The sequence below is a fragment of the Haplochromis burtoni genome, unplaced genomic scaffold (assembly GCF_018398535.1).
Source record: "Haplochromis burtoni strain Fernald_Lab_line unplaced genomic scaffold, NCSU_Asbu1 Contig_91, whole genome shotgun sequence".
In the NCBI taxonomy this organism is placed as follows: domain Eukaryota; kingdom Metazoa; phylum Chordata; class Actinopteri; order Cichliformes; family Cichlidae; genus Haplochromis; species Haplochromis burtoni.
This window is the reverse complement of record NW_024582452.1, coordinates 625,344-642,090: the sequence shown is the minus strand read 5'-3', so window position 1 is coordinate 642,090 and position 16,747 is coordinate 625,344. Positions and strand designations below refer to the sequence as shown.

Genomic DNA, 16,747 nt, shown 5'->3' with positions numbered 1-16,747 from the left:
ACTGTTCATTTGATATGTAGAGAAGAGTAATGTTTTACTGAAAAGTGGCTTTATTTGTTCTTTCTTACAACATGTCGCTGTAGCATCTTACTGTACATACAACAGTCACCCACAAATAATAAATAGTATTTAAAGTCATGTATATTTAATAGTTACAGCACCGGTAGTACATAGTGGATGTGGTCATTGCAGATTGGAAAAAAAAAAACTTTGTTCCTAATATTCTTAAACTGTATTTTACAATGTGTGATTTATGCTTTCATGAGTTTATTTTGCTTTTGATTCTGAAGTCTGAAGAATCGAATTCACATGTCATAAAAAAAACAATAACAGAAAACAAGCTGTAAAAAAAGACTATCAAACCTTTTTTTTTCTTGCATTAATCTACACAATGTCTGGGAACCTGGATTTTTGTTTTTTATTCCTTTTACAGTACATACACAGCTCCTCCACAGAGGCTTTTATGCTTCTTGCACTTATTTCCATGTTGAGGTAACATCTGTGATTTACATAATGGGCCATGATAAATGCACATTCACATCAGAGACAGTCACCATTTTTTTAGTGTTATCTGCAGAAGGATGTTAATCAAAGTGTTTGGGGCGTTGAAGCGACATGTACAAAGTTTTTATACACAAAGGACTCATCATTCACTTTCCAGGTGTTTTGTAAGTCAAGTCTTGTCATGTGATAGTACTTGGATCAATGCAGTTGTTCTCTTGCACTTCTCCTTACCTCTCTCCATTTCATATCATAAAGTTGTTTGTTTGTTTTTTTTGTCTCTCAGTTGCGCTGATGTTCATGTCACTCGCTGGATGTTCCTCTATTTTGTCAGAAATATCACACCATCTGATGTTACTCTTCCCAACTTGTGATGCATGTATTTAAATAAAGAGGACTTTTTTTTGTGGCCACTCTCTTCTTTCATTCCTTTTATCCTCACTTATAACTCTCACCTCAGAGTGGATGGTGTCAGGGTGCAGGAACTTATGCTTAATTGTTTTTGGGGTTAGAGGATTTCCCAGCAGGTGATGTTCCCTGACAAGCTGATGTGTCACAGATTCCAGGAGGTCCTTGGTGCCCAGTCCTGCCTACTCTGCCTGGCTCTCCGGGCTCACCTGGATCTCCTGGAGAGCCATCGCGCCCATTTTTAACAATTCCAGGTACCCCTGGAAGACCTGTGGGAATGTGCTGTAGTTAGAAGTTGCAGGAGTGACAGAAGACTTATACACTTATGTCTGTTTGACAAGTCAAAGTCTGAGATGAGTGGATGTTTAGAACAGTAGTTCAATGACTGGTTCAGATGGAAGTTCTCCGTATGAGAGCACATACCTTGGTATCCTTGGTCTCCGGGAGGCCCATCAATGGCTTTACCAATGAATCCCTTATCACCTGCCTCACCAACATCACCTGTTGTGAAAGCAGAAAATTTCAATCGGTGGTGGAAACAAAGTGCATTTACATAGGTGTTGTGCTAAAGTACAGTTTACATGTTTCCTTTTTATACCAGTTTAAACTTTACAGTGAATTCAAACCTTTGTGTCTTGCTGCCTCTTATAAAAATCCCAGTGGGGCTTTTTGTCATGACTAATTAGCTTTTCCACCAAATATGGCTCTCTCTTAACCCCAAAAACTCGGGATGGTTTCATGGAAGTAACTGCTCGAGGCTTAGCTAGACCAAATGATCCAATATTTTAGTAAGGAAAAGCAAACAAAAGTAAGAAAACAGAATTCATATTTGGGTAGCAAGAAAGTTTTTTAGCCCAATCATCTCACAATCTTTTGCTGGTAATCAGCAGCCTTAAATATCTCATGTATTGTTTCTACACTGAAGTAATGAATGATTAAATCTCTTTCCATCTAAAATGAATATTTTTATTTTTGAATAGTTAAGTTGTTATGTTGCTAATATGTCTTTTAGTACAACGTGTTTACTGGTACTTGTGTACTATTGCTATTTGAGTGAAGGATCTGAGTATGTCTTCTATCATTGATGTTAACCATCTGATTATGCAACCGTAAAGCTAAACAGCAGTGAAATTATTTTTGTGCTCCTGTGACATGTTTCATTTTTCATACCTCTGGGACCTGGATCTCCAAGTTCTCCTGGCAGGCCTCGGTACCCTGGTGGACCTCGGGCACCTGGATGCCCAATAGAGCCTGCAACTCCTGGCTTTCCTGGCGGCCCTGGAGGGCCGGGGCGGCCCACCATTCCAGGTGCCAGGGGTCTTCGCAGGTTGGCAGCCAGTTGTGCAACCTGATCTACATGTTGGAGAAGCACCAAAAGGTAAAAACCCCACATTTAAAAAAATATATACATATATATATTTGACAATAGAATGAGTTACACGTGAAGATTGAATTAGGATCTCTCACCATCAATCATTGGGCCACATAGCTCTCTGATGTGTTGCTCACTTGCCAGTTTACCCTGAAACACCAGATTTGAGGCAGTTTATATGAAACCATTTACATCTATATATTCTAAACAGGTAGTTTTGTGCAGTCAAAAAAAAAAAAAGAAAAAGAAAAAAAGAACAGCACACTTACAGGTACACCTCTCTTTCCTGGAAGTCCAGGCACACCCTGTTCCCCTTGGAAGCCCATTGGGCCTTCTTTTCCTGGAAGCCCTCTTCCCCCAACCTCTCCTTGTGGACCCGTCACTCCTTTAGGCCCCAGTTCACCTCGCTTCCCCGGCTACAATCAACAACAATTATCTGTTAAATAGCTCATTATGTTTGCAAAAACAAATTGATTTATTCCAAACTGAAGCTGAAAACATCCATAACATTTGATTGCTGACTAAACACCAAACGAGGAGCAAACTGGGTCTGTTGAAACAACGTGAGGGTGGCATCTTGTTGCTTGATAATTACTCCAACTAGCACAGCAAACAGTAAAGAGAGGGTGGCTCATCAGTGCTGTCTCTAATTACATAAATTGTGCTGCAGCTTAATGTTACTCGCCTTTCCCTCGTGGCCATAGCAGCAAACAGGCCAATAAAGCTAAAGCAGCAATACCTATCTCTAATTAATCCTATTAAACATGGAATGTGAGGCTGAATCATGTGCAGTGACTCTGACAAGTAGGCAAAAGCTCAGAGCTAGGTGCCAGTTTTTAATGTTTAGTGAGGGAGCAGAAACAGAGGGAGTTTGGAACAAACTTGCTGCTAATTACACCCACACACAACATCTGATCTATGTTTGGTGTTAATAGATGTTAATAGTTTGGTGATAAAAAGCTGATTTCTAAGATGTAAAAGCACAAAACATTGCAAAATGTAACAGGAAATATAGCTCACCTGCCCTTTTTGTCCCACTGGCCCAAAGGGACCCTGGAAATAAGGACATTGTTTTAGATAATTCTGAAAACGTTATGTTACAGAACAGTATGCAGCATTCAAACAGTCAAACATTGTTTGGTACAGCATCTTTCATGCAGCTTTGAATAAAAAAAAAGAGGGGATAAAGACAATAGATAAGAGCCCAAAGTCATGCTAAAATACAGAGAAATACACTATCAGAATAAGTAGATTTAAATAATTGTTTATAATTATGTACAAATATCCATATTTTCAGTGTTTTCTGATCCATTGGCAGCAAAAACTAAAAGATACCTCCCTAAAACTTTTTGTCCAGCACCATAAAACCCGTGTGAAAGGACCCGTGGAGCCAAATACACTTGTACAAAACAATGAAGTGCGTTAAAGACACGTGCATGTACTTGAGTAGGTGGAATGGTCTTAGCCTCTGTACCAAGAGTACAACTAACTACTGCAAGCACAGCAACTGCTCTGTAGGTTATGAACACCGCACAGTGTTAGTATTCAGACAATGACGAAAACACTTACAGGATCTCCGTTCTCTCCTGGTAACCCATCACTTCCTGCAACACCCTGAAATGACAACGTGAGATCTGAACTGCATGTGACATAACTCATAACTGAAGAAAGTCTTTCATCTTATAAGCTTATGAAAAATCTATGTATTTGCAGGACTATACATATAAAATAATCATTTCTTTAGTTTACTTTTCAAAAAGCTGGATGAAAACTATCACAGGACATCAGTCATAACCTTTAGTCATGTTGGTGACTTACCATGTCTCCTTTAGGTCCAGAAGCCCCGACTGGGCCCTATAGGATTGAAAAAAGAGAATGAGAGAATAAATAAGAGGCATGCAGAGATATTTATTGAAGGCCGGCTGGCTGGGAAAAGGATGGGGGTGGGGGATGAAAGGAAGCACGGTGGGCTGGTTGAGGGGAACCAGGACTGGTATAAAGGCTGGCTTTGTTCTGTCCTCATGTTCTGAACAGGAGGCCACTTTGTGTCTGTGCTGGGCTGCAGTTTGAGTTTATACCACTAAGACTGAGACAGGATGGTAATACAGTGGGATACAGTGTCCTAACGTGAACACAGCTGGACAGTCACACGTCTCCACTGTGATTGTGTGGAGATACGCGGGGACACACCTACACATGTCCATGTTTGTTTTATACTGGGGTTGGGTTTTTTTTAGCAACAAATAAGTCAGTCACTCCATCACTTTACATTTCTTGCTGTCATATTCTACTTCAGCAGTAAACTGGTCACATTTGCATTTTGGACTACTGGGGTGACAAAACAGACATTTTAAGATGTTACAGGGACATCATTCTCCTGAATAATTAAAAACCCACCCTGTCACCAAATTCTCCACGAATTCCCGTTGGTCCTGGAAGACCCGGATCTCCCAAGTCTCCTTTGACTCCCTGCAGCACATGACACAAAGTCATTAAATTAAGAAATAGTAATAAGAAAAAATGATGATGATAAATCATTTAAAGCAACTACCTGGAAGCCTTTCACTCCCCGAGGCCCAGGGTTGCCCACTGGTCCAATACCTCCCTGTCAGAAAGAGACATAGTCATGTCATTTTTCTAGAAAACATGAAGCACTAAAAAAAAAAAAAAAGCACTGGAAATTAATGATGCTTCCTTCTTTTGATTCGAGTAAGAGAAACTAAACAAATGCAGGAGGTCGTTATGTGAGGCAGGATTTATTATGCAGTGCGTTGTGTGATAGTAGGGGTGTTAATTCCGTTGCGAGTTTTATCTTTCTTTCCTTGCCGCAGGCTCTGATGTGAAAAACAAAGATCTCTCTGTTTATAAATTCTTCCCTCATGAATACCTGCTCTCCCTGTAGGTATCGCTCCATTACTCCACCTTAGTAAGTCACTGAATCAGAGAAAAATACTCCTAGCGCTCTTCGAGATTATCATTCACATGGAAGGCCAGTGGTTCATTTAATTCCAATTTAGTACCATGTTGTAGACTGCTCCTCGTTTTAGCCTTTTACTTTGGGCTCTGTTAATCCCATCTCTTTTTCAGCCATTGTGCTTTAAAAACTGCCCACTGGTCATTAAAGAAGCAAACTTTAAAGTATTGGAAACCTAAGCCTAAATTCTATAAATGGGTTGTAATCAAAAGATGTGCAGCAGGAATTTTAATAATGTGGCAGAGCTTATATTGAGGCTTTTTCTGATTTTTTTTAAAAATAGCAATGCTAGAATTTCAGCAATGCACCAACAGGTAGTGCACGATTTCACTTAATATACAGCGTGATCATTAACTTACCGCCACTCCTCTTGGACCTGCTATCCCCCTCTCTCCTGGGATGCCAATCTCACCCTGAAGAGAAGTGAAAGAAATTGCAGACAAGTCAGAAAAGTTTAGAGAGCTCACCTGCTGGGTCAAGTGACACATTTATTAGACTGTAACTCCCTAAAAGCACCATCAGATACATACAGGAATACCTGGCTCTCCAGAGGGTCCCATCTCCCCGGGCTTTCCTGGATCACCCTGGTGTAAAGGAACGAGAACATAACAGTTTTCCTCCATGTTTCTAATCATAGTTTTAAAGTTAGAATAGATTTTGTGGTGATACTCACAGCTTCTCCTTTAGATCCTGTTGTACCAGCCTTTCCTGGCAGACCCTAGTACCCCCCAAAAATTACATGAATGTACATAAAAAAAAGCACAGAAAGTGAAGGTGATTCTCATGGCAGTGATGAAAGTGGTGATTATTAATAACACTTACAGGAAGGCCATTTGGTCCTTTCTCTCCAACTACCCCGTGGCGTCCAGGATCGCCCTGTCAGCAGACAGACGTCATAGTTGGTGTAAAATCTCTTTAATTAAGCAGTTAAAGCAAAAGATTTTTAAAAAAAAAAAGCATCTTACCTTCTCACCATCCAACCCTGGGGTTCCATCTTTGCCATCTCTGCCAGGAATACCCTGTTGAATCCATCAGATATGACTCGCATTGTTCTGACAGGTGATATAAATATAGAATCTTAAATTCTGTATATTTGCACTTACAGGCTCTCCTTTGGGCCCTGGTCCACCAGAAGCTCCTTTGGGACCAATTTTACCCTGTTAAAAGACACATTGAGACTTGATATTTACATCTTATGTATACGCTCAAATCACAGATCAAAATTCTTTTACATACTATTTCTCCTTTGGGTCCTTTGAATCCCTGTGGTCCTTTTTCTCCGCCACCACCCTGGAAACATCAGATTAAACACACACACAGCTATTCATTGCTGGGATCTGCCATTTATTTAAGCTGTGAACTACTAACCAGCACTAATAAACTCTTTCTATTTTTGTGATATAAACATTGGGAGACTCACTGTCTTTCCAATAATGCCAGTGATGCCAGGCTTGCCTCTGAAACCAGGGAAGCCCTGGGGACAAACAGAGAACGAGGTCAAAAGAAACACCCTGACACAAATCTACATCTACTGAGTGAAAACAGGTAAAAGCTGCTTACTCTGTCGCCTACAGGTCCCATTGGGCCTTGTAAACCTCTTAGACCACGTGGACCCTGAAACACAGCATTTGAACATTTTGAAAGCACAACAAAAGACAACAACAACCTATTATCATCAAATAATTCTTCAGAAAATCCTTGTCGTAGTGCATTAAATCAGCAAAACTTATGTGGGCAAATCTCACCTGCAGACCCACAGTGCCAGGAAGACCTGGTGGACCCGGTGGTCCAGCATCACCCTACAGACAAAACAGGGCAAAATGTAAACATTAAATCACAGAAAAATGTTGATTCTCTTTTCAGCCATCCATCCATCTTCATCCGCTTTATCCGAGGCCGGGTCGCGGGGGCAGCAGCCTAAGCAGAGAGGCCCAGACCTCCCTCTCCCCAGCCACCTCCTCCAGCTTATCCGGGGGAACACCAAGGCGTTCCCAGGCCAGCCGAGAGATATAATCTCTCCAGCGTGTCCTGGGTCTGCCCCGGGGCCTCCTCCCGGTGGGGCATGCCCGGAACACCTCACCCAGGAGGCGCCCAGGAGGCATCCTTGTCAGATGCCCGAACCACCTCAGCTGGCTCCTTTCGATGTGGAGCAGCAGCTGCTCTACTCTGAGCCCTTCCCGGATGGCCGAACTTCTCACCCCATCTCTAAGGGAGAGGCCAGCCACCCTTCGGAGGAAGCTCATTTCCGCCGTAATATAAAATAATAATAACAGAAACAGGAAAAAATCTTCAAGCCATATATCTAACTCACTTTCTCTCCATCTTTTCCAGGTTCTCCCTTGTCTCCTTTATGCCCGGTGTGACCCTAAATGAACACAAACACACACAGAAGTGAATGCCGTCATGAGCCGAGTGCTTATATTTACACACTGGGAGATTTCAGCAACATTTTGGGTTTACTGTGATGTAGATCTAATAAACTGTATGACGATAACACCTCTGCTTCTTCTTTTCACCACACAGCTTCCTCTGTGCAGTTGTGATGGACTACGGATCATTTAAGCAATGCTCCCACAATTCAGCTCATTTTAAATTCAATTTTAATGGAATGCCAAACATTTAGTTTTGTGCATTTTAACTCCATACATTGTTTTTTTCATGAGCAATGCCATGCTACATTGCTGTTGGTAGGTTAGTAGATATAGGCTGTAGCAGCAGATGCATTCTGAGAAGGTCATCTTACATTTCTGAAACAATTTTGTTAGTGCTACTTAAATTGCTGTCGGCCACCTTTGGTCTAGCATCGTGCTTAAAAAACAACACAAAACAAAACCCCCCAAAACTCTGTTTACCTTGAATCCCGGCATTCCCGGAGGACCAGGCGGGCCAGGGGGGCAGATTGCAGGACACTGCAGAGTACAGAGACAAAAAACTGAGACCTCTACAGCCAGTGCATGTAGAGAGCACATCTTCATTTTTCGGCAATCAAACCGTTTTCACAAGAAACACTTACCAGAAGGTCTCCATTGAGATCATGAAGTGTACCGGGAAGACCCTGAAAGATTGAATAATGACAACACACACAAGTGAGAAATACGGCGACATTTACTTTAAACGTGACTTTGCTGCATTCTTTGTTTTTTAGTGCTTTTCCTGATATCCACTGGGTGACTGGGAAAATATGACAATGTGGCTACTGTACCAACACCAGATATACAATGATAACTGCACTTACTGGGAGTCCATCTGGGCCAGTAGGTCCCGGTAGTCCTGGAAGACCCTCAGGACCCTGAGAAACACACAGAGGAGCATCAGGGGAAGCAGAAGCACCTTCAGCATCTCAGGATAAAAGACGTGATTATTTAATTTGGAAGGTTGTGATGGAACTAGATTAAAATCAGGAATTTTCTTTGTACTATACTCAAAAAAAATGTGATTTTCTTGTTTTCATTTCGCACTGTTGTTTGAGCTTAACTGTACAGAGTGAAGTAAACTTGAAACCTCTAGAGCAATCAGAATAATTTCATTTAAAAAGGTCTTGCTAGACTTTTTTTGTAGAAAACCCATATCAAACACTATTTATGATTATTCAGTGAACAACCGATGACCCGTTGCTATAGTAATTCTGAGAGTAGCCTGAACATTGCACTGACGTCTAACAGGCCTGCGGGGTTTTGGAAACCTACTGAGCTTTTACAAATGAGCTGAGTTCAGCCTAAATAAAGTGTGACCCAGTAGAAACACTGACGATGTGTCCTTCTCGGTCAGTGGTTATTCTTATCCTCCTGCTACAGTATACAGAAATTTAGGGCAATGTTGTCGTGGTTGATTTGAAGCTGAGATCACAGGATCTGTTAGCTTTACTGTAGCTTATTGTTTCTGCTGCAGAGGCTCGTGTATACATTTTCTGCGATTATCTTTTCACATTAAAAATCAAGCGGAACATAAGAGTTTCCTGTAGTTACAGAAATGAAACAGACTACCTCATTCTTATTTGAATGAAGAAATCCCTTAATGATGACAGGAGATCTTAATTAGAGACACTCACCACTGGGCCCTGGGGTCCGGGTCCGCCTGGCAACCCGTTGGTGCCGGGAAGTCCCTAGAAACAAAAGAGACTGGGTGTTCGCATGCCACCAGAGTACATATGCCGCACACTGTCTGAACTACATCAAAGAATAACGAGCATCTAATTGCAGAATGCAAATAAGCAAAAATAAATAAATAAAAAAAGGACACCACAGGTGTACTCCCCCAGAACAACATAAAAAGACAGTGCTGTGTACTCACTGAAGCTCCTGGTCTCCCTCTGCCCTACGGAAGACACAGGAAGGCAAATTAAGTCACAAACACCTGGGAAATGATTAGATTCACACACTGAAACAATATCCACCATGAGAATATTTCTCATGGATTGTTGCTTTGAGGCTAGTGTGCGCTTATATATATGACATCTGAGTAATCCTAAGACAAAATGTGACACTGAGTGTCACATTTTGTCGCGAGTCAGGCAAGAGCTGATCATAAACCTGACTTAACAGGAGCACAAGTACAGAAAGGTATTCTCTCAGCATGAAATAATAAAGTCGGAAAAAAGCAACTACTGTAGGTTTAATAATTACTGTGGGTAAAAGTATTTTAGGGAAATATTCTGTGTAACAGTAGCTTCAGTCTAAGAGAAGAGGAAAATAAAGGCTTGTTAGGTTTTACACATGTGGGGTTACTTACAGGAGGTCCAGGTGGCCCAGGAGGACCTGCTTCACCCTGTAGATACACAAAATCACAATCAGCCTCTCAGGCATAATCATACCTAGCAGAAACTTTTAAGGCCCATTCTATTCAATTCAGTTCAGTTTATTTATATAGCGCCAACTCATAAAAACACTCACCCCAAGGCACTTTATATTGTCAAGTAGAGACACAATAAATGCTCACATATAGACATAACAGAAATTCTGATTTTTTTCCTTTTTATATATATACTTTAGCTTTAAAGTAGCCTGTCTGCAAGAGTTTGTGTTTTATGTGTTAATAAAGTCTGCTATTCCAGCAGGATGAACAGTACTGGTGATAAACATCAACTTATTCTAAATGAAAAAAATAGTTTCAAACAGTACAACGTCTATCTCGACGCAAGCTTCCATAGTTTTGGCAATACATTTCAGCCTAGTGTTAGGTCAGGAAGAGCCAGCCCACAGTTCTGGTAGATCACCTGATCTTAACAACAGAGCTACATCAGCTGAACACTCATCTGATGCCACTTTATGTATCCAGTTGGTTAATATCATGCAGTGCTGAATTTGTCTTGGTCTGTCTGCCGTTTTTGTGCATTTGCAAGCCACTTTGCAACCCGTGCCCACCCAAACACCTGCTGTCATGCTGTATCAGATCTGTGATCTGCTACTATTTATGGCATATAAATGAAAAATAAAGGTTGGAGGACTTGGATAGGTTGGGGATGGAGCAAATCATTTCACTGCTCATGCAAGGGGCCTAAATTCAACTTGGTTTAAGTTAGGCATTAAGAATTACTACCTTGGATTTAGAAAAAGGTCATTGTCTGGGTTCAAATTCAATGGCTGTGATCTCTTTTAAAGGTTTGATTTCTTGTTTGCAATGATGGTTCCTTCCTGCTTTCTCTGGACAAAATATGTGCCTCTGACACAACAATTACAATACAATACAAACAATTACAACAATGCAATACTCTTTTCTGGCATCGTTGTATTTTTACTCAGTTGTATACAGCATTTGTATTCTATTTTTATTCTATTGTATATTTTATTTTATTCTACTGTATATAGTATTTTATTTTATTCTATTCTGTACAGTTGTGGACTGTATTTATTCTTATTGTATTCTAATTTTTGCTTCATAACTTTTGCACTGTCCACTTCCTGCTGTGACAAAACAAATTTACCACATGTGGGACTAATAAAGGTTATCTTATCTTATCTTATTATCTCTAAATATGTCACTCAAAAATTTGTGCTCACATGACAAAATATTAGAATTAATGTCCATGAACATAGAACATGAACATAGAAAAAATATGAGATTCTTGCACTGAATTGGAGGCGTACACTGAGCAACGTTATGTACCTGAAAAAATGAGATCAGCTAACTACCTGAATATGTGGAACGACCTGGTTTTTCCATCAATGGATTTTTTGTTCCCTGATGGCAGAGGCATGTTCCAAGATGCCAGTGCCAGGATTCTTCTGGCTCAAACTGTGAAAGTGTGGTTCACGAGGCATTAGACATCATTTTCACTCGTGGATTGTCCACCACAGATTCCAGATCTCAACCCCAGAGACAATCTGTGGGATGCACTGCAGAAGACTTTAGCAGATGGACTCTCCCATCATCAGTACTGGAAGATGTCGGCAAAAAAACGTGTGAATCGTGTGAAATATGTGAGCTAAAGGGCTTTTTTGGGCTGAGCTGTAAAGACTGCTTTTTTGTGAGCATCTCGTGTGTCGTTATGACACTTTTTCACACGTGCATGGGAGGACGGGGAGGTCTCAGAACAAAAGCACATCGTCAAATATTTAGTATTGCACATTACAAATAAAATATTATTTGAACTCATGTGTAATATTTATACAATGATGCCCTCCCAACTAAACAAACAAACAAACAAACAAACAAACAAAAGAAAGAAAGAGCAATAGAAAGATAAAAACAGATAATCTCATTGGCTGGGCCTAAGTTTGGTTTTCTAGCCAAGATTTAGGCTAGCTGTGGAGGACACAGTGATAAGATGCTTTTTCAATAATTATTTTTCAAGTTATTGGACTAAATGATCAAACTGTGGTCTGCTGAGGTGCCCCGTCTTCTTTTCTTTTAGTTCTCCTTTGTTTACTTCCTCCCAGCTGTATTTGTGGTGCCTCAGAGGACGATTGGCAAAGTGACTCCAAACAAACAGATGTAACACAGCAATGTTACACTAATTCGCTCCATTCCTCAGCGTGTAATAGGACATACTGTCACACAAATCATAAACAAATGGTTGTGATGTTGCTGTGTATACACTCACACAGATTTTACTTTGTCTGATTCAGTTAGTTGTACTTTGACTCTGTCAAAGACTTTAGCACTTTAATCCTGTTTGTCTTTGCATGACTCTTCAGTACTATGAGCCAGCAGTAACAGTGTAGTCGTCTGAGTAATCAGTGACATGGGTTGACACAAGCTTCCTCATTAAGTTGGCTAATTAGTGGAATTGCTAAGGGGCTTGGAGAGTGAGAGCATTATCTATCTAGTTGGTCACTTTGAAGCCATTTTATAGTGGCCACACGGTCTTTATCATATCATATGTTATATTCATATATTCACAATGGTAAAGAAAAGCCTTCCTGTTTCATTTTAAGATGCAGCAGAAGTTGATGTCATAGGTGCTGTAATTCTGTCTTCTCTTGTGCCTCTGATAGGATAATACCAGTTTACCCTCGGCATTGGAGCAAGAGTTCATTATCTCCCATGGTTTCACAGATTGGTGGGAAACTGTGTGCATTCCTAGCCGGATTATGGAAGCAGTAGAAATAAATCCGATTCTGATCCCTCATTAAAAATATTCCCACTAGGAGGCTGAGCCAGCTTGACAAATCCAGGCTGACAGAGAAAGCACAGACCTTGTCCCTGTTAGGCCTCTTAAGCATCTTCATGCAACAGAATCAACATGCAGAGTTTGCATGCATACGTTCCTACATGTGTCTTGCAAGTGGCTGACTTCAGCTAAATTATGAAGGCCAGTGTGAAGTAGATAGGAGGTCTTTAAACCCAGCTAGTGTGTCTTTAAATGTATTCGCAGTGTCCCAGAAAGCTCACAAAACTGAGAAAAACTTACTGGTTCTCCTGGGGGTCCATCCCTGCCAAGAGGACCATCGGGACCTGTCAAACCCTGGAGAGGAAGTGCAATGATGTTTTAAACAGTAACTGGTCATTTTATAGCATCTCTATGTTTGTGTACAGATAAAAACAGAGCTGGTGTCCTGTTAGTTTAAGGACTGGCTGTGTTTGCTTATCAGACACTTACATCGACACCTGGAAGTCCCGGCAGTCCTTGTTGTCCTGGTCCCCCTGGTTTTCCTGCTTTCCCTTTGGGACCCTACAAAAGCAGAGTGAGTAATTTACATCCCAGATAAACAACTGATTTCTTCTTCTTGTGTCACAAAATCATCATCAAACTAAAATAAAGGTAAACACGTTAAAGTGAAAACCTAAAAGAAAGACTGTAAAGTAACACATTTCTGATTTCAGGTTATTTAAGGCACCAAGGTGATGTTTTCTTTTGACTGAAGGCAGGGTAGTCTGATTACTTTTGAACCAGTAGGAAAGACTCCTAATAATGTTACCCTTAATTTATTTGTTTTGCACATCTAGTTAATTATTAGTGAGTTGCATATTCACTATTTAAATTTAAATGGCAGCCTTTCTTTGCTCCATAGTTCATGGATATGCATTTTATTTCAAGTGGAGGAGAAACAATTCTGTCTCTGGATCATGGTCTTTAAACAAGTTGCAGCTATTTAACACCATTTTACAATAATTTGACCTATTTTGAGGAACTCAAAAGGTGCAAGAAAAACACTTACAGTTAGGTGCATGCTTATAGTTGTGGCTGAATAAAACGCACTTTGCTAAAACTGTTGGAATACTTACTGGTTTCCCTGGCAGACCGGGAGGTCCTGGTTTACCCTGTTAATCAGATTAAAAAAAAAAAAAGAAGTAAATTTGTTTTCAAGCTAATCTTGAAAGAGACAAATTTCAAAGCCACTGCTACACAGACCCAAAAACTTTAGTGTTTTATTGGAGAGCTAGCATTAGCCCATCTTTAATACTCATCAGTAACTTAGTGTTGTAGGTAACTGAAGCAGTGAGACTGTGGGTTGCTTCACTCTATACAATGTTTAGCTTCTGCTGTGACTGGGGAAGAGCAAACACTACCAAACCAGTCAGTGACCTGATGTTGACCGGTCACATGACAGTTTGGTTTGTATAGGGGAGGGGTGCTGAAGGTGCAGGCAGGAGGTATGAGGTGTAACTTCAGATGGTCTCACGGGGTTGGGGAATGTATGAATGGGCCCTCTGTTAGCCTAAGCTTCACTGGAGTCACAACTAAAAGTTTTCTGACAGGCATGGACAACATTTGCTTTCAGTGTTTTTCTTTTTTTTAGTTTAGTTTGACAAAAATCAGAAAGGATAAGGGAGTACTCTGCAACGTTAGCAAAGTTGTTCTTTTTACTTAGCTTGCCTGTAATCCAATTTCCTCTTCATCCCTGTGCAAATAAAGCCTTGTTTTATTGTTTTACTCTCTATTTATTTTTTTACTATAACATCATATGCTTACCTGCAATAAAAACCTTAAAGGCAAGGCATCAGGGGAATGTAAAAACATTGTCTGTATTCTCTGATTTGTCTAACTACATGCTATAATGGCCTTAACACTGTGTGAGTCCTGTAATCATCTTAAAGAGCACTGTAGACAAAATAAAATGTTTTTTTTCAAGAAAACACAAGTTTTTCTAATTTAGAACAACTCTGTTCACAAGATAAACTTAAAGCCTGCCTACCTAATAGCCATCATTATTATTTAATACTTGTAGGAGGGGTTGTGGGAGGAGTCACTCAAATAATGCTAATAAATAATATCACCTATCCACACCTAAGCACAAGCAAACCATAGTATACCATACGTAACTGAGTGTGAATTTCTATATAAACTAAATTTTCGGTTAAAAAAACCCCCATCTGTCTGTATTCTTATTCTGTACTTTTACTCCCAATTTTGCTTAAAATATGAAAATAAATCTAAAATAAATAAATAAATAAATGTGGGTTTATTACCCACAAAAATATAAGTGCTTACCATCTACTCTTAACTCCCATCGTCTTGAACTTTGGTGCATGTTTAATAGTCTAAGTGACAGAGAGGTGTTTTTATATGCAGACACCCTTGGTCTACTCACGTCAGTGCCATCCCTTCCTGGTGGCCCTGGGGGTCCTTGTAGGCCAGGAGCTCCTCTGAGGCCTGGCCTCTGGAACATGGAATTAATGAGAATCAACCCTCTTTTGATGGAATGCAGTAAAAATTTGGAGGCAACAGAAAGTGGTGATAAATGTTTGGCATATTTTGACACAGTGACTGTGAGACTAAATAAGAGAGAGGGAGAGAGACAGAAAATAATACAACTAATATTAACGATGTAACGGCAACCATATACATCACGATGAAAATCATTATTCAAATCAGTGCTGTAAGAACACTATGAGAATCCTCTTCAATTAAACCTGTACTGCTATGATCACCCAATACAACAGTTTTGCTCTAAAGACTTGCTCCAAAGCTCAGCTCAGTCAGGGAGTGAACAGAGGTTTCATTGTGCGCACTGATCTCCAATCCGTGCATTCCACAGGTTCGGCCTGACTTCACTAACTAGCGCAAAAGATAGAGCCACCTGCACACAACTACACTGCAGAGCAACAAACCTGCAGAACCAGAGAGACCCCTGTTCATTTTAGTTCCTCTTTAATTTGTCAGGATTAATTACAATATATGTACAACTGAGGAAAAAGGTTCACAGAAAGCATCAGGTTCTCAGGTAATGTGTAAATGTCTGCCTGAAACCTGCCGGAAGAGAGTCACTTCTGTCATCATCATCATCACTGTCACCAAAACAAAAGACACACTTTTTAAATTACTGGCTTACTACATGAGATCTGCAGGTAAAAAACAAACCCATCACCAATCACGCGCAAAGAAAAAGAAGGGTAATAACTTAGTAACTCTTACCTGGGCTGAGGATGATATCAATAGTTGGGACAATAAAAGCACCCAAAGCGCAGAGAGCACCGCCATAGCTCCCCACTCGCCCTCACAAACCCGAGTTTATACAGAAAAAGTCAAATCCCCGGCCCTCGGTCCTCTCTCGCTCCCCCCCAGCGTCCAAAACGGAGCCTTCCTTCACCTGGCGGCGCACAGCTCCTGAATAGCTTTCTCTTTAGTTCCAGATAAACCCGAGCCTCCAGCCGAAGGGGCTGAACTCAATCTAGCTGGCTGAACACAGGCGAGAGGGGGGTGGGAGGTGGAGAAGGTGGTAGTATGCAGAGGGGAGACAAGATTTCGGACTCTGAAAATGTGGGCCGAATTACCCCCCAGAAAACCCCCCAAAAAAACCTTCACACAGTGAAATGTATGTGGAAGAAACACAGGAAATAAAAAAAAATCATTGGCCAGCAGGGGCGACACCTCTGGTTGTTAAAAGGAGCCTGATTATACAGAAGTAAACGGGGAAAGCTCTGCTGCTCTCCTGATGTATCCAAACGTTTTCCATGAGCTTTTAGTTTCAGTTGCTATTTTCAAGCTTAGTTTTCGTACAGATTCTTGTCTTTTTAGGAGTCGAATAGAATAGTTAACAGCTGGTTGAGTCTTCACCCTCAGCATCTGAGAGAACAGCTGTTTGATACAAATACAGGATTCTTGATAAATT

General features: G+C 40.6%; 1 protein-coding gene across 1 annotated transcript; it reads right to left on the bottom strand.

Moving 5' to 3' along the window:
* Window positions 1-123: 123 nt before the first annotated feature.
* col9a3 (collagen, type IX, alpha 3) lies at window positions 124-16,350 on the bottom strand. Its single transcript, XM_005926158.3, has 32 exons — window positions 16,051-16,350; window positions 15,227-15,295; window positions 13,920-13,955; window positions 13,294-13,365; window positions 13,105-13,158; window positions 9,984-10,019; window positions 9,546-9,569; window positions 9,304-9,357; window positions 8,491-8,544; window positions 8,269-8,310; window positions 8,108-8,164; window positions 7,567-7,620; window positions 7,001-7,054; window positions 6,816-6,869; window positions 6,676-6,729; window positions 6,492-6,545; window positions 6,359-6,412; window positions 6,221-6,274; window positions 6,078-6,131; window positions 5,929-5,973; window positions 5,786-5,839; window positions 5,615-5,668; window positions 4,833-4,886; window positions 4,679-4,750; window positions 4,100-4,135; window positions 3,851-3,895; window positions 3,302-3,334; window positions 2,551-2,697; window positions 2,377-2,431; window positions 2,080-2,262; window positions 1,333-1,410; window positions 124-1,178 (listed from the first exon to the last, which is right to left on the bottom strand). The coding sequence occupies exons 1-32, from the start codon at window positions 16,114-16,116 to the stop codon at window positions 994-996; spliced, it is 2,037 nt and encodes a 678-aa protein (XP_005926220.1). The 5' UTR covers window positions 16,117-16,350; the 3' UTR covers window positions 124-993.
* Between the last annotated feature and the right edge of the window lie 397 nt (window positions 16,351-16,747).